Below are 26,790 nucleotides of genomic sequence, written 5' to 3'. Positions count from 1 at the left end.
TTACGGGCAATCAGACACGTGGAGCCACGTGGATCACAGAGTCCTCGAGGACCTGAAACTGTTCCCTTCAGACAAGGGGTCAGGATCTCAGCACCGGCACTCAACTTTGGTGGGCTGGCCTGCGAGCCCCGCTAACCATCATTGGAAATAGCGTCTCAGAGAAAGCCAACCTATAATTCCAAGTGCTCTGTCGCAAAGTTGTGCGATCAACTGCAGGCTCAAGGAGGAAAGCAGCTCCTCATTCACTACACATCTGGGAAGCTCACAAAGACAAGTAAGATCCTGTCCCCTCCCCCCGGCCGGCCGTCCCCCAAAGAAAGAAATGCAAAAGAACAATCTTGTTCGACGATGAACAGGTCCAGGGAAGCGCCCCCCAAGCCTCGGGAACCCGGCCAGGTTTGGGTCTCCGGCAGGGGCCGCGGAAGCCCGGGCACGTGGGTCAAGCCGCTCCGCCCCCGGCGTCGTCGTCCCGCCCCCGGCGTCGTCGTCTCGCCCCCGGCGTCGTCGTCCCGCCCCCGGCGTCGTCGTCCCGCCCCCGCGCCAGAGCCGCCGGCGCCGCCGCCGCCGCCGCCGCTCGGTCCTACTGCAGGTGCGTCTGCGAGCCCTTCCCGGGCTCCGGCAGAGCACGCGTTCCCGCGGGGCCGAGCTCAGCGGCTGGGTGTGGACCGGGGGCTCACCGGGCCGGACGCGGGGGCGGGGCCAGCCCAATGGCGCGCTTGCGCGGCTCAAACGGACCCGCCGATTCCGGGGTCCAGGACGGTGGCAAAGGGGGAGGAGGAGCGCGAGGGGGAGGGGAGCGCGCCCAACTTCTGCGGGTGGACCCGGGAGGCAGCCCCGGCCGCAGCCGCACGTGCGGAGGCCCGAGACCCGGTGTCTTCCCGGCACAGCGCGGAGGCAGCTGCGGCCTGAGAGATGAGGGAGGGGAGGAAACGAGGTCAGAAAGTCATGTGGCCAGGGCAGGTGGGCCTGGTAGGCCGCTGTGAACGGGGAGGCCCTGGGGGCCCCGGGCAGGGCGTCCCCTTGGAGTAGAGTCACTCTGGGCACTGCAGCAGCCCGGGTGGCAGATGTGGGGTGGCCTAGGCCGGCTGGTGGGCGTGAGAGGAACAGCCAGATCCGCACGTAGTGTGAAGCTGCAGCCTTCGGGATTTGCTGAGCTGTCGGGCTGTGGGTGCGAGATGCTGAAGGAAAGAAGTGGGCACCAAGGAGGATGGTGCCCTAAGGCTTTGTAGGAAGAAGCTTTGGGGAAAGTTCCGGAGTTCGGGCTTGGCTGTGTGAGGTGGGAGCCATGTGTTGGGGGTTGGAGGGGGGAGTGCCATCTTGAAGCCCTGGGAGAGTGGGAGATCCAGTGAGGTAGGAGAAAAGCCAGGAGAGGATGGCGCCTGGAAGCCGGGAGGAGGAAGTGGTTTCCGGAGAGGTGATCAAATGGGTCAGAGACTGGACGTGATCAAGTAGGAGCCTTGGGTTTAGCAAAGCTGGTTACCTTGACAAGAGCAGGTGGAGAGAGAGTGAGTCTGCCAGTGTCGATACCTGGGGGCTAGAGCATTGCATTTATGTAGCTCACAGGTGTTAAAAAAGTAGTGAACAGCTGTGTAAGTTTTTGCAGTTCCTTTGCAATGTACTTATTGTGTATTTTATTTTTTATTTTTAAAATAAATTTATTTATGGCTGCGACGGGTCTTCATTGCTGCCACGTGGGCTTTCTCTAGTTGCGGTGTGCAGACTTCTCACTGTGGTGGCTTCTCTTGTTGCAGAGCACGGGCTGTAGGCGCACGGGCTTCAGTAGTTGCGTCTCGCGGGCTCTAGAGCACAGGATCAGTAGTTGTGGCGCACGGGCTCAGTTGCTCCGCGGCATGTGGGATCTTCCCAGACCAGGGCTCAAACCCGTGGCCCCTGCATTGGCAGGCGGATTCTTATCCACTGCACCACCAGGGAAGCCCATCATCATGTATTTTAAATTAATGTTCTGTAGATTTTTTTTTCTCTCGAATTCCTAACATAACCTTACATTTATTGTATTTTTCAGAATTGGTGGGGGTGCCCCCTTTTTCAACAGGGAACCTGAGACATTTTTCTTTTTTTGTAATTGGGTAGGTGAGTTTCCAGTTTCACAAGAAAGCCTGGTTAAGTAGGTACTGCCATTCTCCCAGAGTAATATCAGTGTTTGCGAACCTATCCTGCACCCAGAAAGCTCCCAATGACTGTGATGAATGAGTTTTTCTCTCCTGAGGCCTTTCTTCCCACCTGAAGATAAAAATCAAGGCAGGATAATTGGTGGCTTCACCCAGGGCATTTTTTCACCCCTGAGGGCTTTTGGACCAGATAACCTGAGTTCTTCCTCCTCTGACTCGGCGCAGTGGGGACCTTCCGCGCTACCACCGCACCACCCAGGTATTTGCTTTTGCACCTGAATCGGGTTGTGAGCTTGTGGAAGCTGGAAACACTGCCCACCCTGGTCCATCAGGAACGGAGGTAAATGTTGGCACAGAGGATGCTTCCGATGAATACTTTGAGGAAGCATCTTGAAAATAGGCTTATGTTCTGAGCATTTACAATCATGGAGATAAACTTCAGGTGGCACTGTTCTAAAACGTTAAAGTTTTGTTCTTAATCTCTCCTTTGTTTTCACATTTACTGAGAGACTTGGAGAACATCTTGTAAGTGAATGGAAAATTTAGCAAAACAATTCCTACATTCATTAAAAAAAAAAATCATGTGATGATTAATAAAACAGGCAGTAGACCTGTTTAGTTTTTGTAACCCGTAAGACCAAAATTATCTCACTGATGCATTACTTCAGACAGACACGAAGAACTTAGACTCCACTAATAAATTAGTATGATAAAAGATTTGAAATAAGAATATGTGTATTTAAAAGGAGTGGTTTAACTGTATACAATTCATGAGTATGTTCCTATGCATATATGTTTGTATATATATATAAAATATACGTGTATGTCAGTAGACATTATAATGTACATAAGATGAGAACTAAAGCTGTCTTCCCCCAAAGTACTTGGTCATTGCATTTCCTAGAAAAACAATCTAGATACTAGTGGTGTTTGGAAATATTGAAACATGAGCAAGGAAAACTTTTTGCCATTTTATTATTTTGAGTTCAGTATTGTGAAAGTAATTATTATTACTCAATAATGAGAACATTTGAATAGAAAAACTTAGATGATAAATTAATAACATTTTACCCAGATAATACAAGTCTTAATTTTGTCAATTCTAATTAAAAACTCCTTCTTAATATTCTCAAATTTTTGACAACTCTTTATAATTAGCAACAAATTCAGTACTTAAGTTCAGAGTAGAATGAAGATTTGCCTTCATTTCACAGCTATCCAGCAGAAGACCCACCATTTAGACGCTCACGCAGAAGAGCTGTACATATAGCAGTATAGTCAGTTGCTTTATGTTGATGCCTTCGTTGATTGGATTTTAAATCCTTAAATCCTTTTAAATTCTTAATGACTTTAAAAATCCTACCTTCATGTCTAAGAAAAAATATGACAGTTTACTCAGGAGTTGGTCTAGAATTCTTTGAAAATAAGTGGGAATGTTTTCTAACATTTAAAAACTTAACTGAGGAAGAAAATAATTTTCTGGATCAAATGGATGTCTCCAGATTTAAATATTAGAAAGCAACGGTGCAGTCAGACATCTCTGAGAGAAATAACTGAACATACTAAGTACAAAACTGAACATATTAAGCACAAAATAGCATAAGTAACTTCATGCAGCATATAGGGAGCTTTTAGTAAATTGAAGCAGTTTGGAGAACATTAATCTTTACAGGGCTCATCAGGACGTGCAAGTTTAACATTTGTCATCTGCGACAGTATCTTAAAGCCTCAGCTGGATCTGAGAAAAACCCCTTTGCTTGATAATGATTGAAGCTGAGTGATGGGAACATACATACGAGTTAGTGATACTATTCTATTTCTGTATGTGTTTGTATATGTTTAAATTTCTCCATAGTTAAAAAAAAAAATAAAGCATAACCTGTAGATAGTTACGCTGTTACTGGGGTGTTCAAGTAGTTAGTTTTTCCACATCAGTGGAAGTCTGTCAGACGCTCGTGCCCGTGCTGGTGAAAATCCTGCCAAGTTGGTTTCCTCGTGCTTCCTCTCAATAAAGCACTGGGGGGCTTTTCAGGATAGTTGGGCATTCCCGTTGCTGTAGCCTGCAGGCTGCTCACCAGAGTGGCCCTCCCTGGCCACTGGGCATCTAAGCCTGCCCACCTTCTCCGCCGGCGGCCTGGCGGCCAGGGGCCTTGGTTGGCACTATCTTTGCCTCCGACCTCATGACTGCAGAGGGTCTCGTCCCCTGAGGTTGTTCTGGAAACCAACACTACACCGTTTTTCTCTAACCTACTCTCTTTTTCAGAATTCCAAGCTACTTGTCCAGTCTTTCTGATGAAAGCAGAGACAGGTTACAGTGAAACTTGGTTGACATTGAGTTTGCTTGAAAGTTGGTTTGCTTCTTGTTGTTTTTAAGTGAGGTTTATTGAAATGCAACTTATATACTGTAAAAATCACCCTTTTGTCATACAGTCTATGAGTTTTGTAAAAACACCACAAAATAAAGACATAGAATTTTCCCTGGCCCTACCTGCCTTCCCCTTCCCTCAGTCCCTGGATACCCTGGAGGGGATTTCTGTACCTATAGTTTTGTCCCTTCAGAATAGCATATAAATGGTCTCAAACAGTAGGCAGCCTTTTGGGTCTGGCTTCCTTCACTAAGCATAATGCTTTCCTTTTTTCAAAAGAAAGCAACTTTATTTTTGAAATAATTTTAGGTTAATAGAAATGTTGCAGACACAGTATACAGAGTTCCCATATACCATTTACCCAGTTTCCCCTAAGGTTAACATCTTACCTTACTCAGTTTAGTACAATGATCTAAACTAGGACGTTTACATTGATGTAGTACCGTTAACTAATTGGCTGACTTCATTCAGATGTTGCCACTAATGTCCCTTTTCATGTCCTGAATCCAGTCCAGGACCCCACGGTTCATTTAGTGGTCAGGCCTCCTTAGTCTACAAAATACATACAATGTAAAATTTACCATCTTAACCATTGTTTAGGGTGCGATTCAGTCGTGTTACGTACATTCACATTGTTGTACATCCAATCTCCAGAACTCTTTTTATCTCTCAAAACTGAAACCCATTATTTTTATTTTTAAACTATTGTATAGTTTACATGCAGTAAAATTAACCCTTTTTTAGTGCAGAGTCCTATGGGTTGTGACAACACAATCATGTAACCACCGCCACAATCAAGATGTAGGACGATTCTGTCACTCGCCCGTATCCCCTCGAGCCCTCTTCTGTATTCACTCCTCCATGGTCCGGCAGCCACTGATATGTTTTCTGTCCCCATAGTTTTATCTAGCTCAGAATATCATATACCAGAATATCATATACGTAGAGTCATACGTGCATTCAATTTTATAGCAGCCGTGTTGCCTACTGTGAATGTGTCATTGTTTATTGAACTCATCCCCTGCAGATGGACATGTAGGCTGTTTCTAGTCTCTTGCTGTTAATCACGGTCGTCTAAAGAACAGCCCTGTAGACATGTCATTTCGGATGTGTGCAAGTCTCACTGTTGTAAAAATATCCAGACTTGGCATTGCTCAGTCAAAGGGAAAATGCATTTGTTTTTGATAGGTTGTCCTCCAAAGGGATTGTAAAGTTTTGGGAAATGTGTGATTTCTCTATTTTTCTTGTATATACAGACCTTTAATCCTGAGTTCTGCCAACAATGTGATCCACTAGATAGAAGTCAGCTATGTCAGTTACCCTTTTGATGTCATGGATCTGAATATTGCCTTTCTCTGTGTCTGTTTTTCTTTTCTATAACTCCTCAGGGATAGGTAAAGATTTACTAAATGTGCTTCAAGACTCGCGAGTTTCTTTGAGATGATGTCATCTTAACCCTATTTGTTATAGTGCGTATCTTCCCTGCCTGGTTCAGTTCTCAGAATTTACATTCTCATAGAAGCTATATTTTGATGCAAAGTTGAGAAGCCAGTGGTTTTCATACCTTTTTGAAAGCATCAGAAGCTGTGCTTCAAATGAGTTCTCCCATCTGACCCCTTCCCCAGCCTCTCAGACTGTGGTTCTCAAACCTGAGCGCTCATCAGAATCACCCAGAGACAGAGGCGGGCCCCACTGCCGGAGTTCCTGACTCGGTGGATCTGGGGTGGAGCCCATGACTTTGCATTTCTAACAAGATCTCAGGGGATGCTGCTGATTCTGGTCTGGGGACCATACTTTGTAAACCACTATTCTGGGCACCTAGGAGCGCTTGAGAACACACAATGAAAACGGCTGGTTTAGAGGATGAACACCATGAAAATTGCTACGGAAGATTTTTGTTAAGGGCATTCTTTTGCATACGTGTGTATGTATATATTTGCAGAAATACCAGTATTTTCTGATTGTTTCTCTTTGTTTTGTGATTTTTCTAAAGCCCATCTCAATAATTAGTGCGACACAGAGAACCTGATGCCACCTCTCCGGATTGTCCGAAGCCGTTTACTTTCCCAGCTGTACTGTGGACTGAAGCCTCCAGCCTCTGTACAAACCAAGATTTGCCTAACAATGGCTCGTCCAAGTTCAAGTACGTCTTTGTAGCCTGCCATCTCATCTCCAGTGGAATTTGAAATACCTGAAAGTTCCTGCCCTGTGAGGGGGAAATGTCTGTTTTGAAGTGGGTATGGGGCAGGATGCTGGAGAAAGTCACTCTGTCCTGTTTTCCTTAGGGAAGCCCTTTCTAGGACAGGGTCAGAATTCTCTCTCAGTAGCCAAGTTAAGTCCATTTAAGACATTCTGTTGCTTCTTCAGAATGTTTGCATTTAAGCTTTTCACACATGATTTGTGTGAAATCACACAAATTGCCTTGCCTCTTGGCAAGGCAGGAAAGCTAGTGTTCGTCCTATGGGGTACTATGGGGTTAAATATTCTACTAGACAGAAATGATTTGTATCTCTACCTGACAAAAACCTGCAAGTCAACTCTGACCTAGGAATCTATCTGTCAGTAGGATGACAGAGTTTACATTTGAGGTAGCAAAGACCTTTAGGGGAAAGTTCTATGGGTGAACTTTAGGTCCTTAAGGATGTTTGTAGGTTTTGAATCCAGGAGTCATGTAAATAGTTTCTAGAAAAGTACTGATGTATTTTCCTATTAAGCATCTTGTTCTTTCAGGAGATTAGATCAGATTACAACCTCTGACCCACCCAGACTGGGTTTCCTTTTCCGAATTCTTCCTGGTTGGACAGCTTTAGTGGGCCCTGTTTTTCACACTGGCCTGTCCCTGAAAGGGGTGCTAATTCAGGCAGAGCGCTAGTGCGGTTGGCAGGCCGCCGGGCTGGTTACACCCGAGGGCACGGTATGCCTAGACCGCCTTCATTCCTTTGAGCTGGTGCTGCGGAAAGCGTGGTCCCAGAGCTCCAGGACCAAGCGGGAGAGGGAGCCGGAGCCTCTGCATCTTTTGTTTCTGAGGCTCTGCTTTTATTCTGTGTTGATTCTTGCCAGTCGTCAGAGAGGAAGGGAAGGGGAGGAGAGATTTTGAGCCTCTTTTGAGATTCTCTGTCCTGGGCTAGCCATAGAGGCAGCTCTGAGCTTACCAGGGTGAGGAGGTCCCCGCCCTGCCTGGAGGAGCCATCAAGTACGAGAAACCGGTAGGATCCACGTCACCAGCTTGGGGTACACAATGACATCACCTTCCCTTTAACGTTCACTTCGTTGTCTGTGAGCCCCCATCCCACCGTCTTCCCTCCTTTCCTCCATCGCCGGTTCCAGTGTCTCAGGGGCTCAATCAGTCCAAGGGTCGATTAGCCTCGGTTGCCATTCCTCCCGGGGGAGACCAGAGGGCCTGCTCCGTCAGCCAAGGAACCTGCTTCCACTGCAGGTTTAGCACAGATTGGCCACTCCCGGAAGATGCCTGTGCCCGGCAGACCCTGCCCTGGTGGCCCAGGCCAGCCGCAGGCCGTGCTGGTCCACACTCGCTTCTCCGGGTAGGGGCACCGGAGGAAGTCTCTTCTCCCACAGCTTATGCTCGGCTCTGCTGCACTGCTTAGGCCTGGCCTGCCGGGGCCGTGGCATTTCCTCACCCCGGGCACGAGGGCTGCAGGGCCGCAGCGCCTGGGAGAGAGGGTGTCGCGCTCCGCCTCATCTCTGCCGCCAGGAGACACAATGGCAGTTCCAAGTCTGGCCCCTCATCCTTGCCCTGGGAGGGTGACATTCGTTTCAGGACCAGAGTCCACCTTGTGCCGCTCAGCAAGGGCTTGGTGCAGCGCCTGGGCACAGTGAGCCCTCACGGCAGGAGGGCTGCTGCCCCTGTCGGGCTGAGATCAGGCGGCGGGATGCCCGCAGGTGCAGGATTAGGCCCTGGGTCCAGGAGCGCGGGCCACGGGCTGTGACCACCACTGCCAGCTGCCCTGTTATCCTCTGCGTTCGGTTCCCTCTGTTACGCCAAGTCTCTGGGGATGTCTTGTTGTAAAGACCAACCCTTACTCGAGCTGTACAGGAGAAGGCCATGGGTCCAGATTGGGACAGAGCATTTATTCACGGAGGAGGGGCCCTCATCCTCAGCCCGGCAGTGATGCCGAGCGAAGCCGGAATTAGCAAGATCCTCAGAGGGAAGTGAATTTGGAAAGGAAGGGAATGCTTTGGGGTCCAGCGGGCCCGAGGTCAGCCCTCACACACACACAAGCTTGTTTTTACTTTTAAGAAGGAAGATGCATCCCCGTCCATTAGTGCTTTTTAACCCTCAAAGTAGCCCCCCCTTTAGGGAAGGTGCTGTTGTGCACGTCAAACAGCCAAGGAAACCTGGGATAGCAGAGGGTCAGTGGTTCACATAAGTTCTCGCTCGCGGGAGATGGGGTGGGATGCGGGGCCAGTGCTGTGTGCCCCAAGCCCCTGTCTCTTTCTGAAGACGTTGTACACTCACACATCAGGTGCGTGGGGGCGTCTTCAGGGTACGAGAATGATGTTTATTTGCTTCTCTTAAAGTATAATTTCATGCAAGGTCAAGTTTCAAAATACAGGCGATTGATTTGGGATGTAAATGTGCAAATGGTACACGGAATTGACCAAGATTTTATTATCTCTTTAGGTTTGGCTGACTTCCGGAAGGTTTTTGCAAGAGCCCAGCACATCGTCATCATTTCAGGGGCTGGCGTCAGTGCTGAGAGTGGGGTACCGACTTTCAGAGGAGCGGGAGGTTATTGGAGAAAATGGAAAGCTCAGGTTAGTCATGTCTCCAGAGCACCGAGAGGCTCTTCCGCATGAAGCCATAACAGTGTTTGACTCGTGAACCTGTACCTACTCCTGAAACCCAGAGAGGAAAGTTTTGAAACTTACCACGACCCTTTTGTCCTGTTGGTTTTGGCATCGACGCACAGTCCTTATGATGGAAGAGCTCAGATTTAAGCAAAGCAGCCTCTTTCCTTTCTTTCTAGGCATGTATTGATTGCACTTATTCAGATAACGATTGGATTTCTTCCAGTAACTAAAGTGGAACCAGAAAACTTTGGTTAGCATAATTCATTACTTTTCTGTAGATGTTGAAATTCAAGAATTACACATTTTTTAAAAGTTTCTCTGAACTTTTCATGTGAAAAACAGGGTTCAGTTGTTAAAGGCTTAGGCCTTGATGCTCAAAACTTTATATGAAGGTCCTTAGGATGTAAGTTCTCTGGGGGCATATGCAGTTTTCTAAATTCAGTTTTTATTGAGGTGTAATATATTGGGAAAAACCCAACAAACTTTTTGGCCAACCCAATACATGCAATAAAATTCGCCAATATGAGTGTACAATTCAGTGAGTTTTAATAAACGTATACCGTGGTGCAGCCACCACCAGGATCACGGTGTGGAACATTTCTGTGCCCCTGAATATTCCCTCAAGGCCCCTGTAGGCAGTCTCCTCCCCTCCCCCGGCCCAGGAAGTCCCTAGTTTTGGAGGGCAGGGAAATGTGCCTGTTTTCTTCATCACTCTATCCCCAGCTCCCAGAACTCTGGCCCATGTAGATGCTTAATAGATTTCTGTTGGTCGAAAGAAGGCAATCATGAGTAATTACTTCAATACGTGACTTCCAGATTTCATAGGTAATCTCTTACCGAGTGAAGGGTTAATGAATCTGCCCTTCCTTCCCGTTAAATGTCTCAGGCTGGCAGATGTTTAGGATGTCTTGTCACCCGTCTGCTGCCCTCCGGGAAAGTCTGGGGATCATCCCCTTAAAGGTGAGGGAGAGAGAAGAGCAGAGGGCCCTTGGGGTCCCACAAGAAGGAGGAGGTGCGGAGAGCAGTCCCTGGGTCTGAGATGCAGGGCGGGGTAGGGGCCGAGGGGTGCTCAGAGGGCATCAGGAGGAGCTTCCGGAGGGATGGTCGGTGGTGTCAAAGCAGCTCAGGGTTTGTGGGGACCCAAAGAAGTCAGTCGACTGTTTGACCGCGCCTGTGTTCCAGGGCTGCGGCTCCGTGCGCTGCCTGTGACTGCTTCGGGCCACCGGAGGCCTAAGTGGGGACAGGGAGGAAGGCAGTACAGGGTTGAGGTGGATGTGACCCGCGGCACAGACCCACTCCCCCGATGCAGGCTGACTTTCACGCCAGGTTGGATGGTGACCGTTACAGTAAAATAAAATGCATAATCCAAACCCCGCCTCAATCAATTTATGGAACGTTTCAGTCATTGCCAGCGGTTCCCCTCCCCCGAGCGCCCAGCCCCAGACGCTACCGACCACACCTCTCTTCCACCGTCCATGAGCTTTGCCTCTCCTAGAAGAGGAATCGTACTTTAAAAAATATGTATCTTATATATATCCTCTTACTATAATGTATATGCTATTTTTTATATGTGTCGTTGTGTACTTATCATTACAGTTATAAAAACCGAGTTTTTCAGCTGTGGCCATTATCCCTCAGTTGGACATTTTGCATTTTGCTTTTCTTCCTGGATAAATGAGCTTGGCATCCTGTCATGTGGAGCTCCATGAAAAACTGGATTCCAGACGGAATCACCTTCCCGCCTGTTGCTCGACTTCACGCTCGAAACTTACTCGAGTGGAAGACGAGACAGGTTGCAGTCTCCCTGCCTCATCACTGGGGAACTTAAACCGATTTCTCCAAGGTCCCTCGTGAGCCCCAGGCCCCACCCGGTGGCTGCCACGCCACAGGTACCTACACGGACGAGTTCCTGCGGGCACCTCCCAGAGCTGCCTCTCTGCTTAGAACAGAGGGGGCCTGGGAGTGTCCCGCCGCCTGCAGCAGCCCTGCCGCCCGGCTTCTGGAGCAGCGGAGCTTCTTTCCCTCCCTGACCCCTGCCTCCTTTCTGCCCCCCAGGACCTGGCCACCCCTCAGGCCTTTGCCCGAAACCCATCCCAGGTGTGGGAGTTCTACCACTACCGGCGGGAGGTGGTGCGGAGCAAGGAGCCCAACGCCGGTCATCTGGCCATCGCTGAGTGTGAGGCCCGGCTGGGCAGGCAGGGCCGACGGGTCGCCGTCATCACTCAGAACATCGATGAGCTGCACCGCAAGGCTGGCACCAAGAACCTTCTGGAAATCCATGGTGAGGGGCCCTCGGTCTTCCGTGGGGCGGGGGGGGGAGGGGGCGGAAACCAGACCTGGAAACACAGGTGCTGCCATGTCCCAGCTGGGCCCACTGCATCTTAACAAGACCCCAGGTGTCTGGCATGTAGACCACGCTGCTTGGAGGAGCCCGGTCTGCTCTGCTGTGTGCTCTCCCCTCCCTGGGTGTCCTGTTGAGGGGCCTTATGTTCCCAGACAGCCCCCCAAGCTGGGCTGAGGGGAGCAGGAGGTCTGGGCCCTTGAACAGCTGTGGCTTTAGAGGGTTCAGCTCTGGGAAGGCCTGGCCTCCCTGGGGGCACCACTCACTCTCCCTGTGTCCCCGGTCGGCACTGTCCGCCCACCTCGAGCCTTCAGGGAGCTGCCAGCTCAGTGACCTTCACTGCAGTGAGTCCACCAGGTCTGTGACACCGCGGAGTTTGTCTTGGGTGTCTCTGGCTTCCCTTCTCTGCGCTGAATGACACCCTCCTCCCTCCTCTTCCCTCTTCTTAATCCTCTCCCCTTTTTGCTCTCACTGAAAATCTCATCAGTTCACTCATACAAGAGCATAAATGGGTGTGCAGGGATTTCTTCCCAAGGGCATTTAACAGTCTACAAAAGTTCAATCCCAAGAAATGCATTTCAAATTGTGGGATTTCCAGAAGCAGTGACCCAGTGGGGCTCCAGGCTCCCTCTAGTTTAGCCGTCTCCTCAGAAAATAAGTCTCTGGGTGGCCTTGCTTGGATCACATACCTCCCTTTTGACCGAACACTACTGCTAGAAGGATAGGCTGCTACGATTGGACCAGTCCGGAACTCTTGCCCAAGCTTGTATCTGGGGATGTGACTCACAGCTCCGTCAGCTTGGCATGGGAGAGGGGAGAGGTGGCTCCCCAAAGAAGGAATCCTGGACAGAAAGGAACAGTGTGTGTGCACTGCGGTGTGACTGCTCAGCACTGGGCATGGGCTGACTATTTAGTGAATTGAGATCACCTTTTATCGGTTACGCTCAGTAAGCCCTTGCTAGTTTTAACAGTTATTTTCTTCGTTTGTTAGTTGATTATTTATTGAGCTGCTTTTGTAGAAAAGATTCAAGCTTTATGAAGTCAAAATTAAGATTCCGTAAAACACATCCCAAGCTATTGAGCCTTTATCAGTCATATACTTAGTAAATCCTGCCCTTAGGTTTAGATTGGCTTCTTCTACCCAAGTGACTACTTCAGTTCCCCCTGAAGATCAGGGTAATCGGAGAGCTCCTTAGTCATGCAGTAAGTCATTTCATCTGCCTCTCTCTCCTACAGATTATGCAGAGTCCAGGAGGGCAGATGTTCTGGCGTGTTCAATAGTACTGCATGCCTTTATGTTTCCCGTGATACCTGGGGTAGCCCCATTTGTTAAAATGATGTATAAGAACTAAATTATTTTGTACCCTTTTAGACGTGGAGACAGTTGCTCCTGATTATACTAAATTCCAGTCTTGTTTAACTTTTGTTTTTCAGGTAGCTTATTTAAAACTCGATGTACCTCTTGTGGAGTTGTGGCTGAGAATTACAAGAGTCCGATTTGTCCAGCTTTATCAGGGAAAGGGTAATTATACTGCACTACAGAATAGACATATGTCGTTTTGTCTAAGTTGAATATAAATGCGAAGAAATTGAACATTCGTCTAAGATTCCCATGGATATTTATATGATAAAAGGAGTATTTTGCTCACAATTTACAATGTTAAGTGAAAACAACATACTCTATGATCCCAACTTTGTATTTAAACACACACACACACACACACACACAGACACACACATCCCATGTTGATGTATCTTTATATAGATAAAAGTCCAGAAGAAAATACAACAAAATATTAACAGGAGTGGTAGGATTATGGGCAATTTTGATTTCTTCTTTATATCTTTTGTATTTTCCAACATTTCTATGATGAACATTTACTATTATTATAATTAGGGCAAAAAATTAAGAGTAGACTCAGAATATTGAGAAAAATTCTACCTGGCCATTTTAAATCAGTATAAATTATTCATGTAACTTATTAACATAATGTCATTGCCGATGATTCCAGCTAGGATGACCTATACCATGCAAATCATGAAACTCTCCTTAGCACAACAGCCACTCCACCCGCTTCCCACATACAAATTCCCTCTCCTGAGGTAGAACCAGTGGTAATCAATTGTTTGGTGTCCATCCTCCTAGTACCCTTCTAAGTCAGTGTGTACTCATTAGGAGTTTTGTACCATATACTGCCAGGCAAAGAGAGTCTTATTGGGTTATCTTCTTTCATTGTTCTTCGATTACACCAGTGATGTTCTTTCTTTTCTGATACTATTTACTTCAGGGCTCCAGAACCTGAAACTCAAGATGCCAGAATCCCAGTGGAGAAACTTCCCCGGTGGGTAAAAATCTTTTGGTGTTCCAGATTGCAAAGAAAGGAAAATTAGGAGTCAAAATCTAAGTTCATTTGGTGAGATGCCTCTTAAATGTGCAAATGCCGAAAGCAGCCCTGATCGATGAGGCCAAGGGCGAAAGGACAAAAGGTGAACCAAGCCAGGCTTAAGAGAAGTGCATCTGTCCCGTCCCTTCCTCCTCTGTGTTACGGCGGGATCATTTCAGGTCTGGAAAGTTTCAGCAGCTGTTATGTTGTAGACACTTACCAGTGTATATGAAGCATAGAGGCTGGCATCCCGGAACTAACGGGTCAATAAGCCTCAGCTGCTATCCTCTGCATCCTCCTCCTCATCATCAGAGTTATTAATCCAGGGTTATGGAGGCAGAAAGAGGTCTTGCAAAGGTGAAGTTGTAGGACCAAATAGAAGTTTTGTAGACTAACAACAACAAAAAACTTTTATGTCCATTTTTCAAAACTAGACATTAAAATAGCTCTTTTGAAAGTGGGGTTTTTTTTTTTGTGCAGTACGCAGGCCTCTCACTGTTGTGGCCCCTCCCGTTGCGGAGCACAGGCTCCGGACGCGCAGGCTCAGCGGCCATGGCTCACGGGCCCAGCCGCTCCGCGGCACGTGGGATCTTCCCGGACCAGGGCACGAACCCTTGTCCCCCGCATCGACAGGTGGGCTCTCAACCACTGCGCCACCAGGGAAGCCCCGCCCAAAGTGTTTCTTAGAGCACTAGATCCATGTGATGTTACAGGCATTACTTGAAAAAAAGATGTCATGTGCTCAAATAAATATGGAAACACTAGCTTGAATGAAGTTAAAGTATGTTTCCTTTACTGCAGGACTAATCAGAGCACTGAATATGTGAAAGTACATTGTTACTCTCTAAAGAGCGATTAAGTTAGTATTTCCCTGGTTGACTTAACCTTTTTTATTTTCTAATAAGGGTTTCCATTACTAAATTCAAAGTTTTGCTCTAAAAGAATAAGTCTTCATTACTAAATTCTGAAGTTTTGATCTGAAAGTTTTGATCTAAAAGAATCTTGAGTAGGAGATTAATATGATGAAAATGGTGTTTGGGGGAGATTATTTTAGAAGGTAATTATAAGATGGCCTGGGGTAGTAGCGAGGGAAAGATGAGAGATTTTGAGGAATTGACACTGGAGAACTTGGCTAGAGGCAGGGCAGGAGAGAGGTGAACCTGAGAGAAGAAAGGAGGAGGTCACTGATGAAATTAGCAAGCAGTTGACGTGTGAGAGGCAAACCTCAGCCCGGTCAGTCCATTCCTCCTGGGCCTGGCTGACGGTGAGCGCGACCGTGAGGAAGCAACCGGGAAAGAGACAGAGCGGCGAGGCCGGCTGAAACGCATCCCCCAGCACGCCAGCCCAGTGCGTCCGGACAAAAGAGAAACTTTATAAGGGCAGGTAAAACTACACCTTCAGGACAAGCTCGTGTGGGCCGGAGGGAAGGGATGGGGGATAGGAAGGCTCAGAGCGACCTGCCTGGACAGACCGGACCTGGTGCAGCTCCTGGCTGTCCCCCGACCCACTTGGGCAGCCCTTCCTGAGAGCGGGTCTTGGGGTTGGCTTAAGGATGACACTCTTCCAGGTGTGAAGAGGCGGCGTGCGGGGGCCTGCTGCGGCCTCACGTGGTGTGGTTTGGAGAAAACCTGGACCCTGCCATCCTGGAGGAGGTTGACAGGGAGCTGGCCCTCTGTGACTTGTGTCTAGTGGTAGGCCATGCCCTTCCCTGGTCCTCCCGATGCTCTGAAACACCCGGCGGGGGGTGGGGGTGGGGGGGTTGCTTCCTCCCTCCCTCCCCCTCTTCTCCTTCCTACCTCTTCCCTTCCTTCCTTCTCCCTCTCTCCCCCTCCTCCCTCCCTTCCTTCCTTTTCTTAAGGGTGTGTTGAGAGTCTGGGGGGTGCCTTACAGAAAAACTAAGAAACAGTGAATAAGGTACGATCTCAAAATATGAAACTGTGGAGGACCGTGTCTGGGGCTTCTCGAAGCCTCTCCCCCCCGGAAGAGAAATAGCGAAAAGAGCATGTTATTGGTTCTGATTTTGAAAGTAACACATGCTCGTTATTAAATTTGAGAAAATACAAAAATGTATACAATTTTAAAGAAGAAATTAGATACCACCAATAATTCCACCATCCCAAAATAGTCACTGGTAGCATTCTGGTGTGATCTCTTCTAGACCAGAGGGGAGCAAACTATGATAATGAACATTATCTTGTGAACAAAGTTGTACTGGAGCATAGCCATACCCTTTCTTCTGTGTATTGCCTGTGGCTGCTGTCACACTATGATAGCAGAGTTGAGTATTTGTGACAGAGACTGCATGGCCTGCAAAGCCTAAAAAATGTACTATCTCGCCCTTTCCACAAAGTTTACCCGCCCTGGTCTAGACCTTTTCTTCTGCAGATGTAGACATATTCAAATTCAAAAGAGGGTTCATACTATATGTTCTGCTTGGAAGCTGCTTTATCCACATAGCAGTTCACTTAGCCTGTTTCATGTCAGTACGTCCAAGTCCACATCAATTTTTAACTGGCTGCGTGGTGTTCCATTGTATGGATATAAAAGGACATAGTTATTAACCAGTCCTCCACTGTTGGACACTTAGGCAGTTTCAAATTTTGATATTTTAAACAGTGCTCTGATGGACGTCCTTAGAGATGACTCTTAGCATGCTCTTCAAGTTATTTCCTGAGGGCAGATTTCCTGGAAGTGGAATTAATGGGACACAGGGCATGCACATTTCAAATTCTCCTAACACGTCCCTAGAAGCGGCCTCTCGTGGGTGCATGTTCATTCAGCTGGTATTGAGCACGTCCCACTGTTGAATCTAGTATCAATGTGCTTGATAGACGGTTCAGCAAGGAAAGCTGGCTTGTAAAACTTGGTCTGGTCTCCCTGCTCTTGTAAAGAATGTTTATAAATATGTATTCACAGAGAAAAACCTGAAAGAGTATACATCACAATGTGAACAGTGATAATCTTGGTAGAAGTAGGATTATGAATGACATGTATGTGTTTTCTCTTGGAATTTTCTAACGGAAAAGGAGCATGGATTATTTGCATGTCTTCAAAGGGTAGAAGCAGAACTAAAACTAACCCCCTTTGGGTGACGATCGAGTCACTTCTTTGCCATTCTCTCCACGTGCGCAGCTCTTCTCTTCGTATCGCGCGTGTCCTTCCCGAATTCCAGGGATCAGCCAGAGGGGTGCCTCCTGCCTCCTCTTTGTCCCTCAGACGCTCTCCATTTATCCCATCCAGCGTAGCTGTCCTCACACCTGCCACCACAGACCGGCCCAAGTTTCTGATAGGTTTTCTGAAAAGCTGTTTCTTCTGGGTCATGTGGTCATTTGTCCGTTTCCGTTTGTTTGCTCTGTAGGTGGGAACTTCCTCGGTGGTCTACCCCGCAGCCACATTTGCCCCCCAGGTGTCTGCCCGGGGTGTACCGGTGGCCGAATTTAACGTGGAAGCCACCCCCGTGGCCAACAGATTCAGGTACGGGGGTCACCAAGGTGGGAATGGACGCTATTGAGCAGGGTTGCATGTGGTCATCCAAGCAGATTGCACCTACTGTTCTAATTTAAAAACACAGAGTTTGTGTTTTCTTATTTGGCATATAGTTGCTTATTTTTGTTTTGTTTTGTTTGTTTGTTTGTTTGTTTGTGGTACGCGGGCCTCTCACTGTCGTGGCCTCTCCCGTTGCGGAGCACAGGCTCCGGACGCGCAGGCTCAGCGTCCACGGCTCACGGGCCCAGCCGCTCTGCGGCACGTGGGATCCTCCCGGACCGGGACACGAACCTGCGTCCCCTGCATCGGCAGGCGGACTCGCAACCACTGCGCCACCAGGGAAGCCCCCCTATAGTTGCTTTGATGGAAGAAAACAAAGTATTAAACCTAGATGAAGGTAGCTGTGTCTTTTTACGGGAAGTTTGCCATAGGGGTTTTGTTTTTCACATTTTGAAAGTTCTTCCTTGATTCTTCAGGCTTTACTTTTATTTGTATTTTTAAGCTAGATTTAGTAATGGCATTTAGAGGTGGGTCAGCCGAGGACTCAGCACGTAAGCCCAGGAGATACCCATGCAGAACTCCATCACCCACTGTTCTCACCGAGGGGCTCCCTGGGCAAATTCCTCTTTGGTCTTACTGTCAAGAGTGTTTGTACTTGTGGCCAGATTATAATACTGATCCTGTTTTCCAGATTTGTGTGGAAAGTGTAGCTTATCTCAGTATTCACTTGTAGTCTCATTCTAGGTTCCACTTTATGTCTTCACCTTCGTTTTGCTTTTTTTCACCCCTGCTTTTTCTCTCTTCATTTTTAATGTAGTTTATATATTCTTGTCAGTCTGTTTAATTCCTTTCCAGAATAAGGTAGACTATAAACTAATAAATAAATATGAATACATAAAAGAAAACGTCACTGAAGCTTCTTGTCATTACTTTAGTCAGTGGTTTTTACCTCAGGTTTTAAACATCTGATGACCCAGGAGATTCTGGTGAAGTTGGTGTGAGGTGTAGCCTGGGCCCCATCACTTTTGTAAGCTTTCTAGATGATTCTAACGTGCAGCCAGGATGAGAACCAGCGCTCTGTTTCATTGGGATACAACTGTGTCTCAGACAGTGTGGAAACACTTAAATCCTCTTCAGGTGAGTGAGCTGGCGTTCTTCCTAGACTCCTCCAGGTCTTTTTAATCAGCTACAGCCAATGTGCTTAGACCGTAGTTCTTCATTTGTGTGTAAGTGGTGGGAACTAGGAAGGCACCTTTTAAATTTACTTATTTAATGTATTTATTTTTGGCCGTGTTGGGTCTTCGTTGCTGCACGCGGGCTTTCTCTCATTGAGTCGACGGGCTTCTCATTGCGGTGGCCTCTCCCGTTGCGGAGCACGGGCTCCAGGCACACAGGCTTCAGCAGCTGTGGCATGCGGGCTCAGCAGTTGTGGCTCACGGGCTCCAGAGCGCAGGCTCAGCAGCTGTGGCACACACGGCCTACTTGCTCTGCGGCATGTGGGATCCTCCCGGACCGGGGCTCGAACCCACGTTCCCTGCATTAGCAGGCAGATTTCTCAACCACTGCACCTCCAGGGAAGCCCCAGGAAGGCACCTTTTAAAACATTGCCTTCTATGTGAAACTTATACTCTGAAAATGACAGAATGCTGCTGGAAGAAATACAGAAGACCTAAGTATATGGAAGGACACAGCTGAAGAGAGTCCAGAAAATAAACCTCATGTTTATAGTCAACTGATTTTTTTTTTTTTTTTTTTTTTTTTTTTTTTTTGCGGCATGCGGGCCTCTCACTGCTGTGGCCTCTCCCGTTGCGGAGCACAGGCTCCGGACGCGCAGGCCCAGCGGCCATGGCTCACGGGCTTAGTTGCTCCGCGGCATGTGGGATCTTCCCGGACCAGGGCACGAACCCGTGTCTCCTGCATTGGCAGGCGGATTCTCAACCACTGCGCCACCAGGGAAGCCCTGTCAACTGATTTTTGAAAAGGGTATGAAAACAAATCAGAAAGGGAAAGAATAATCTTTTTAACAAATGATGTTGGAACAGCTGGAGAGCCACCTGCAAAAGAATGAAATTGGACCCCTTAATTACACCATAAACAAAAGTGGATCACAGACCTAAATGTAAGAGCTAAAACTATAAATGCCTGAAAAGAAAATATAGGAGTAAATCTTTGTGACCTTAAGTTAGTCAAAGCCTCCTCGAAATGACATCAAAAGCACAAGTAGCGTAAGAAAAATGGATAAATCGAACTTCATCAAAGTTAAAGCTTCTGTGCTTCAATGGACACCACCACTAAAATGAAAAAGACAATCCACAGATTGGGAGAAAATATTGGCAAGTCTAATATTTTAAAGGAACTGGTATCCAGAATGTACAAAGAACTCTCACAACTCAAAAGACAACCCAATTAAAAAGTGGGCCAAAGATTTGAATAGACACTTCTCCACATATATATATACATGGTCAGTGAGCACATTGAAAAGATGCTGAGCATCATTAATCATTAGGGAAATGCAGGTTAAAACCACAGCCAGATACCACTTAACCACTAGCATGGCTTTAGTTTAAAAAATGGAGAATCACAAGTGTTGGTGAAGAAACTGGACCCCTCATCATACATCGCTGGTGGGAATGTAAAATGATTCAGCTGCTTTGGAAAACAGTATGGTGGTTCCTCAAAAGATTACGTACACAGTTAACATATAACCCAGCAATTGTACTCCTAGGTATGTAGTCAAGAGAAATGAAAATATATGTCTACACACAAACGTGTACATGAACGTTTACAGTAGCACTGGTCATAATAAAAAATGGAAACAACCCACGTGTCCTTTAACCGATGGATGGATAAACAGAACTTGTCATCTATACAATGGAACGTTATTCAGCCGCAAAAAGAATGAAGTACTGATGCCTGCTACAACATGGAGATGCCTGAAAACATTATATTTAGTGCAAGAAGGCAGGCGCACAAGATCAGATGTTGTATGATTCTGTTTCATGCGAAATATCTGGAATAGGCAAGTCAACGGAGACGGAAGGTAGATTAGTGGTTGTCTAGGGTTGGGGTAGCGGGGGATGGGGAGTGGCTGGGTGCTGATGGGTACAGGTTTACTTTGGGATGATGAAAGTGTTCCGAAGTTGCTTGTGGTGACGGTTGTTGAGTCCTGTGAATATACTAAAAAACCTGTTAAATTATACCTTTAAAATGAGTGGATTGTATGTGAATTATCTCTCAATGAAGTTGTTCTATTAAAAAAGTTATTGTCTTCTGACTTATCCCCTAAAATATTGGTACGTTGTGGCACTTACGTGGTAAGCGCACCTGGGCTGCTTTGCATCATCAAAAGTAACGTCGCAGCCAGGTGACCCAAGCCTCCTGTCTGCTTGAAAGAGCATCGGGATGCTCCCAGGTGGGGACAGGGTACAGTTTCTGAAGCAGGACAGGCGGTTCATCCCCAAATTCCATTTTTCTTCGAATGTGGCTTATTTTCAGTCATTTGATCTCCAGCTCATGTCTCACAAGTGCACAGAAAAGTACACATCATTGTAGACAAGTAAAATGCAGATAGGGAAAAAGAAGAAAATAAAACCCGAGTGTTTGCACACCCCAAGATGAGAGTCGGCCTCTGCCTTTCACGCTCGGGACTGACCAGCAGGGACTGGGCATCCATTGTGGTGGTCTTCACGCGAAAGGAGATGGAGCTTGCTGGGTTTCCATGCAAGTTAAGCAGAGATTCTTGGCATGTACTAATGATACCACTTCATAAGTTGGGCCTCTTTCTAAAGCCGCAGACCTGCTTCGGCTGCTGCTCTTGTTCAACCAGAATTCTTCAGCTTCACGTCCTGAAAACCCGCCGTGTCTCTGTTTAGACAAACGGGCTACTTGCTAGTCAGAGACTTTGATCGGATTTGGACACAGCGCCGACCACAAGGACCACGAGAACACGGATGCCTGTGGGCTTCTTTGGGAGCCGAGACTCTCTGTGCCACTAAGGCTGGGAATTTCCCCAGATGAGTATAACTGACCAGTGAAGCCAGCAATGCTTTTATCTGGGCGTCATCAAAACTGACATTTAGAAGAGACATGGGTGATCATCTTCTCATCCTACTCAGATTTTCAAACGGGGAGCCAAGCCCAGAGTGATTAAGAGGCTTGTTTAAACACCCAGCTCAACAAAAGCAGAAATTGCTCACATCTTATGTGTAACAGGTGTTGGCTGAACTTTAGTTAGGTCAGGGGGTCTGCAGACTGCTGCCTGTAGGCCAGATGCACCCACCATGTTTTTTGTAAATAAAGTTTTATTGGAACCTAGCCACCGCCACATGTTCCCGTATTGTCTGTGGCTGCTTTTGTTCTGAAACAACGGAAGTGAGGAGTTGCAGCAGAGTCTGTCTGGCCTGCAAAGATGAAAATCTTTACTCTCTGGCTCTTTACAGAAAGCAAATTGCCAACCCCTGCTCTAGGTTAATAAGAAAAATGAAAATTGGAACGATGCCTCCTTTTAACATGATTTTCTTCGTCATCTAAACAGGTAGCGGGAATGCTGCCTGTGTTTTAAACTTGGCTCTCACAAGGCTCCTTCGACCTTGTGCAAGTTGTTTGGATTCTTTGCCCCAATTCTAATTTAGACACTAAGTCGTATAGAATTTACCTACCACCGAAATGTACTAATATTTTCAAGGTGTTAATTTAATTAGTTCCAGTTTTGTTTTGTTTTTTCCCTGTCCCAGACGGTTGTCTTAGATGATTTCTGAAAAACCGTTACACTAGGCGTCTTCAGATTTCGGCTTCAAGGTTCTGGCTGTTGCTCATTTCCAGAGGTCCTTGGCAAGGAAGGGTCTGCGTGCATTTGTTGAGGCAGAGATGGGATGTGTGCTCCCGAGACGCTGGTGTGCAGGGCTTTCCAAGCGCCCTGGGCCCCCCACGCCCTGCGGTCACCTGTTGTTCTTCTTCGCATTTCTCTAAACTTTGGAATTTAGTCAAAGCCCCTGAGTGTTTATCTAGTACCTACTATGTACCAGGCACTACTCTGGGTGCTTACGATAGGATGTGTTAGTAAACGGTACACAAACCCTACCGTGTGAAGATGGCAGGGTAGTGGTGGCGGCAAATAGTACACAAGAAGGGTAATAAATGTGCACATTCTGTGGCCTGTGGGAAGTGGGGGTTAGGCTGTGGGAAAAGCAAAGGTAGAGTTGTGGGGAGCAGGCGGGCCTCAGGATTCAGTGGGTAGTTGCAGGGGAGCCTCACTGAGAAGAGATCTGAGCAGACTTGGAGGAGGGGAGGGAGTTAGCTAAAGAGATATCCGGGCTAAGAGCTTTCCAGATGCCGGGCCCACCTGGAGCAAAGGCCCCAAGGGGAAAGCAAGCCTGGGAGGTTTGAGGGACAGCAGGGAGGCCAGCACGGTTGGAGAGGAAGGAGCGGGGAGGAGCTCCGGGAGAGGGAGAGGGAGAGGGAGAGGGGTCAGTACGGTGGGGAAGTGCCCCCAGAGGAAGCTCACTGCAGGTGGGGTTTAGAAGTCTCCGGAATTCTTAGCTAGAAGATGGTTTTAGAGCTTGTCTTATTTATGTATTTACTCCTCAAGAGTATGAAGAGGTTAGTTCTTTTAATTTACGGTTGATCACATTTGATAGGGAACGCCAGTGCTCTCCCAGGCTGGATTCTCAGGGTAGGGGGTAGGTGCCCTGTTAGACCATGCAAAGGGGCCCTGTGGTCTGTTAACCAAAAAAGTCATTTAAAGCAAGAATATAATTAAAAAGGACACATAAGTATTTCATTTTCATTTAAAGCATAAATGTTCATTCATTTGTCTTTTTTTTTTTTTTTTCCTGATAGAGCCAAAGGCCTTTTCTCTGAGTAGGAATCTACTGATTGGAACTCACCTTTCTTGCATAAATCATATTCATAATCCTGCTGCTGTTCCTCAAATTTCCCTGAAGAGAAAAATCACCTGAGCCTTTATTTTATAAGACAAAACAGATAACCAAGAAAATCAGATCCCAAGGCCCCAGTCTGGACTTCCTGAGTCAGACTATCCAGGGCAAGAGGGCTGTTTATTTGTATATTTAACGAGTGACCTAGGTGATTCTTATCATCAGGAAATCTTGGAAAACACTGGACTGCAGCTCCTGGTTTATATATTTTTCTGTTTGTTTGTGTTTTTTGGAGGGCCACACTGCGAGGCTTGCAGGAACTTAGTTCCCCAGCCAGGGGTTGAACCCATGCCCTCGGCAGTGAAAGCGCAGAGTCCTAACCACTGGACCACTAGGGAATTCCCTGTTGTTTCTTTTTCTAAGTGGAGAAAGAACATACAAAAAAAACCTTGTGCAGCAATCCCCCTCATCTTTTCCACCTACATCTAATTTGACAGAATTTTAAAAAATAACTTATGTCTTTCCGAAGCATTCAGTTAATTTTCCTAGAAATAACCCTCTTTTAATAGCTATATTTTTGCATTAATTAAATTTTTAATTAAATTGGATCATTACCTTAACCAGTAAAAGTGGCGTGAACACAGTCTGGGTGCGACACAGTGGTCTTGGTTATCCTACAGTGGGAGGGATGAGGGGAAAGGCACTGGGCTGCCAGAACAGGGGTCTTCAAACACCCTTGTTCTTGGACCCCCTTTACATTTTTAAACTTGACATCTACAACTTATCAAAATCATTGAAAAAGATGTGATTCCGAATTACTGGAAATAAAATACCGACATTTAAAAATAAAACTGCCATTATCCTAAACTGCTATTTAAATGTATCCAGTCAAATCCAAACGTCACAACTACTGGATACCCACATCATCCATGTACAGAATAAATATACAAGCCCTTTTTAACAATGAGAACCTTCACATTTTTTCTTTTTCTCTTTGAACTTGTATTCCCATCCTACTTCTACTGTAGAAATTTATATTAATGTATTTTTATGCTTGGAAATCTTTTGTTGACTAGCCTATGATATTCTGCTGTAAAATATATGAGTTCCTTAACTTTTCAAGATCTTTAAAACTTAAAAATTGTTCCATTGAAAAATTCTTGTAGATGGAATTATCGCTGCAGTACTTTATAGTGCTAAGTTGTTGAAAGGCAACAGATGATACATTTTGATGAATAATTCCATAAAAGTAAAACTGGGAGATGCATCTCTTGATAGATGCACGGGGCGTGAGTTGTTTGAATTAGTTCGGGCATCCATGGCTGAGTATCACGTATTGTTAGAAGGAGACAGAGTTCATGTCGTTGTTGCTCAGCCGGCCTGTGGTCACAGGAAACAAACCTGTATTCTGAGAAGATCAGGTTTCCTGACCCACTGCAGTGAGTGAGACCCCAGGGGAGCCGTGGGGCATGTCCCCAAACAAAGGAAAAGATGGAGTTGTTATAGGATTTGGAAGGAGGGTTGAGTTTAGGTGAAGTTCAAATGAAGCAGTTTTTGATAGACTCAGCAACTAGCAGGGCTGTGGGTGTGGAGAGGGGTCACATCTGCTCTGGCTGCAGAGTGGCCGCAAGGTCCCGTTTCCTTGAAGGTAGATGTGGAACCCTGGTCCCAAGCACCCCTTACCTGGAGCTCTGCACCTGGGTCGGAAGTAAGGCTGCTTCTCGGAGGCAAAGTGGCTTAGGTCCTCCAGACACAGAGGATATTTAATCCTTTACTGCCGTCATACTGGTAGTGTATGATTTTAGAGGACAGGATTTCTACTCGGTAACAAAGCAGTGGTCGCTCAAAGAAGGGAGTTGTTATGATATTGTGCAGCTTGTCCTGTGGGGGAAAAAATTGTGTTTCTTACTAGCTTTGCAGCTGGCTGTATCTGTGTCTCTAATTCCAGTCTAAGGGATGGCAGGGCGGATTTTTACTGGCCGAGCTAAATGTTACCTTTTCAATGTCCAATGTCAGTTGTAATTCTTTGGTTTTTTTTTTTTTAATATTTATTTTTTTGGTTGCACCGGGCCTTAGTTGCAGCAGGCGGGCTTCCTAGTTGTGACATGTGGGCTCCTTAGTTGTGGCAGGCGGGCTTCTTAGTTGTGGCAGGCGGGCTTCTTAGTTGTGGCACATGGGCTACTTAGTTGTGGCAGGCGGGCTCCTCAGTTGCAGCTTGTGGGCTCCTTAGTTGCAGCATGCATGTGGGATTTAGTTCCCTGATGAGGGATCGAACCCAGGCCCCATGAATTGGGAGCGCAGAGTCTTAGCCACTGCGCCACCAGGGAAGTCCCAGCTTTTGCTTTTTATAGATGAAAGTACTGAGAAACCTGGGCCACATAAACCCTGGGCGTGAAAGGAATTTCATTATGGCATCGCCACGCAGATTTTGCACCTCCTTCCAAGTTATATGCTGAAAATACCCATAGTAATCTTGAATCACATTTAGTGATCTGTTCATTGACAGTTCTGTAAGACCCTCTTTCAATTTTACTGAAAGCAAGAGTGAAACGGCCCTGCTTGCACGTGTTACCCGGTCTTTAGAAACCGTTTGTTTTCCCAGATCCACGCCGATATTTCAGACATCCCTTTCTTTTCACGTTCTGGGGTAAGGCACCGTTGTAAGATTTGGGATGGGTGAGGTGGGGTGCAGCTTGCTTTGGTAAATAGGGAGGAGGGTGAACGTGGAAAGGGTCGCAGGGAAGAACACGTGGGCGTTGCGGCTCTCCGTGCCTGGCTGTGCTTCTCGGAAAGTCCTCGAGGGACTGCGCTGGGGCGGAGCTTTCTAGTGGCCAGTGTTCCACTCGCTGCCAGTGGTAGAAGGACCAGAGAGGCCATTTGGTCAGGGATGTCTGTTCGTGGCACAGAGAACAGAGTATTCAAGGGCTAAGGCATTCATGATTTGTGCGGTATCAAGAATAAGTAATATGACCAAAAGCTTTTCTCATTTTTAAACTGTGCTCAGTTGATTTTCTTATTAACAATACACTAGAATTAGTTGGGTATTTCTTCCCCCTGTCCTAAATGTTTTCCCTTGAAGGAAGCAGAAGTCGTTGGTTTTTCTTCTTTTCTCTCCCCCCTCTTTCCTTGATCTTTCTCTTTTTCTTACTTTCTGACTACAAGTCAGGGCTAGTCGTGGATTCCAGTGGACAGCTTGAGAGGCCTTTGACTCAGTTAAAATCCTGATGGTCCGCATGGTGCATGAGGTTCTTTTTTTCTTGTCCTTATTACCTGTGAGTAAGATTTTGTAAAATTTACAATATGTTAGTTATGAGTTTGGCAAAGCAATCACAAAATTCAACCATGTCTCCCCTTCTTCCTTAAAAGAAAATCCTTATTTATAGCACCTAAATTCCA

General features: G+C 46.8%; 1 protein-coding gene across 11 annotated transcripts in view; it reads left to right on the top strand.

Moving 5' to 3' along the window:
- Positions 1–500: 500 nt before the first annotated feature.
- The window catches only part of SIRT5 (sirtuin 5), a 29,506-nt gene continuing 3,216 nt past the window's right edge, over positions 501–26,790 (top strand). The window contains exons 1-9 of one of the 11 annotated variants that reach the window (XM_067006746.1): positions 765–934; positions 2,092–2,388; positions 6,489–6,638; positions 9,138–9,271; positions 11,363–11,588; positions 13,083–13,170; positions 13,937–13,990; positions 15,600–15,723; positions 17,391–17,506. In XM_067006746.1, the coding sequence (XP_066862847.1) occupies positions 6,524–6,638; positions 9,138–9,271; positions 11,363–11,588; positions 13,083–13,170; positions 13,937–13,990; positions 15,600–15,723; positions 17,391–17,506 (857 nt within the window). In that variant the 5' untranslated portion in view covers positions 765–934; positions 2,092–2,388; positions 6,489–6,523. Of the gene's footprint in view, positions 590–733; positions 935–1,184; positions 1,277–2,023; positions 2,389–2,448; positions 2,470–6,488; positions 6,639–9,137; positions 9,272–11,362; positions 11,589–13,082; positions 13,171–13,936; positions 13,991–15,599; positions 15,724–17,390; positions 17,507–26,790 lie in introns of those variants that run through there. The other 10 variants (XM_067006745.1, XR_010835165.1, XM_067006747.1 and 7 more) reach the window with 10 other exon arrangements.

The sequence above is a fragment of the Kogia breviceps genome, chromosome 10 (assembly GCF_026419965.1).
Source record: "Kogia breviceps isolate mKogBre1 chromosome 10, mKogBre1 haplotype 1, whole genome shotgun sequence".
Lineage (NCBI taxonomy): Eukaryota > Metazoa > Chordata > Mammalia > Artiodactyla > Physeteridae > Kogia > Kogia breviceps.
The sequence above is the reverse complement of the archived record's forward strand: the minus strand, read 5'-3'. Positions and strand labels throughout refer to the sequence as shown.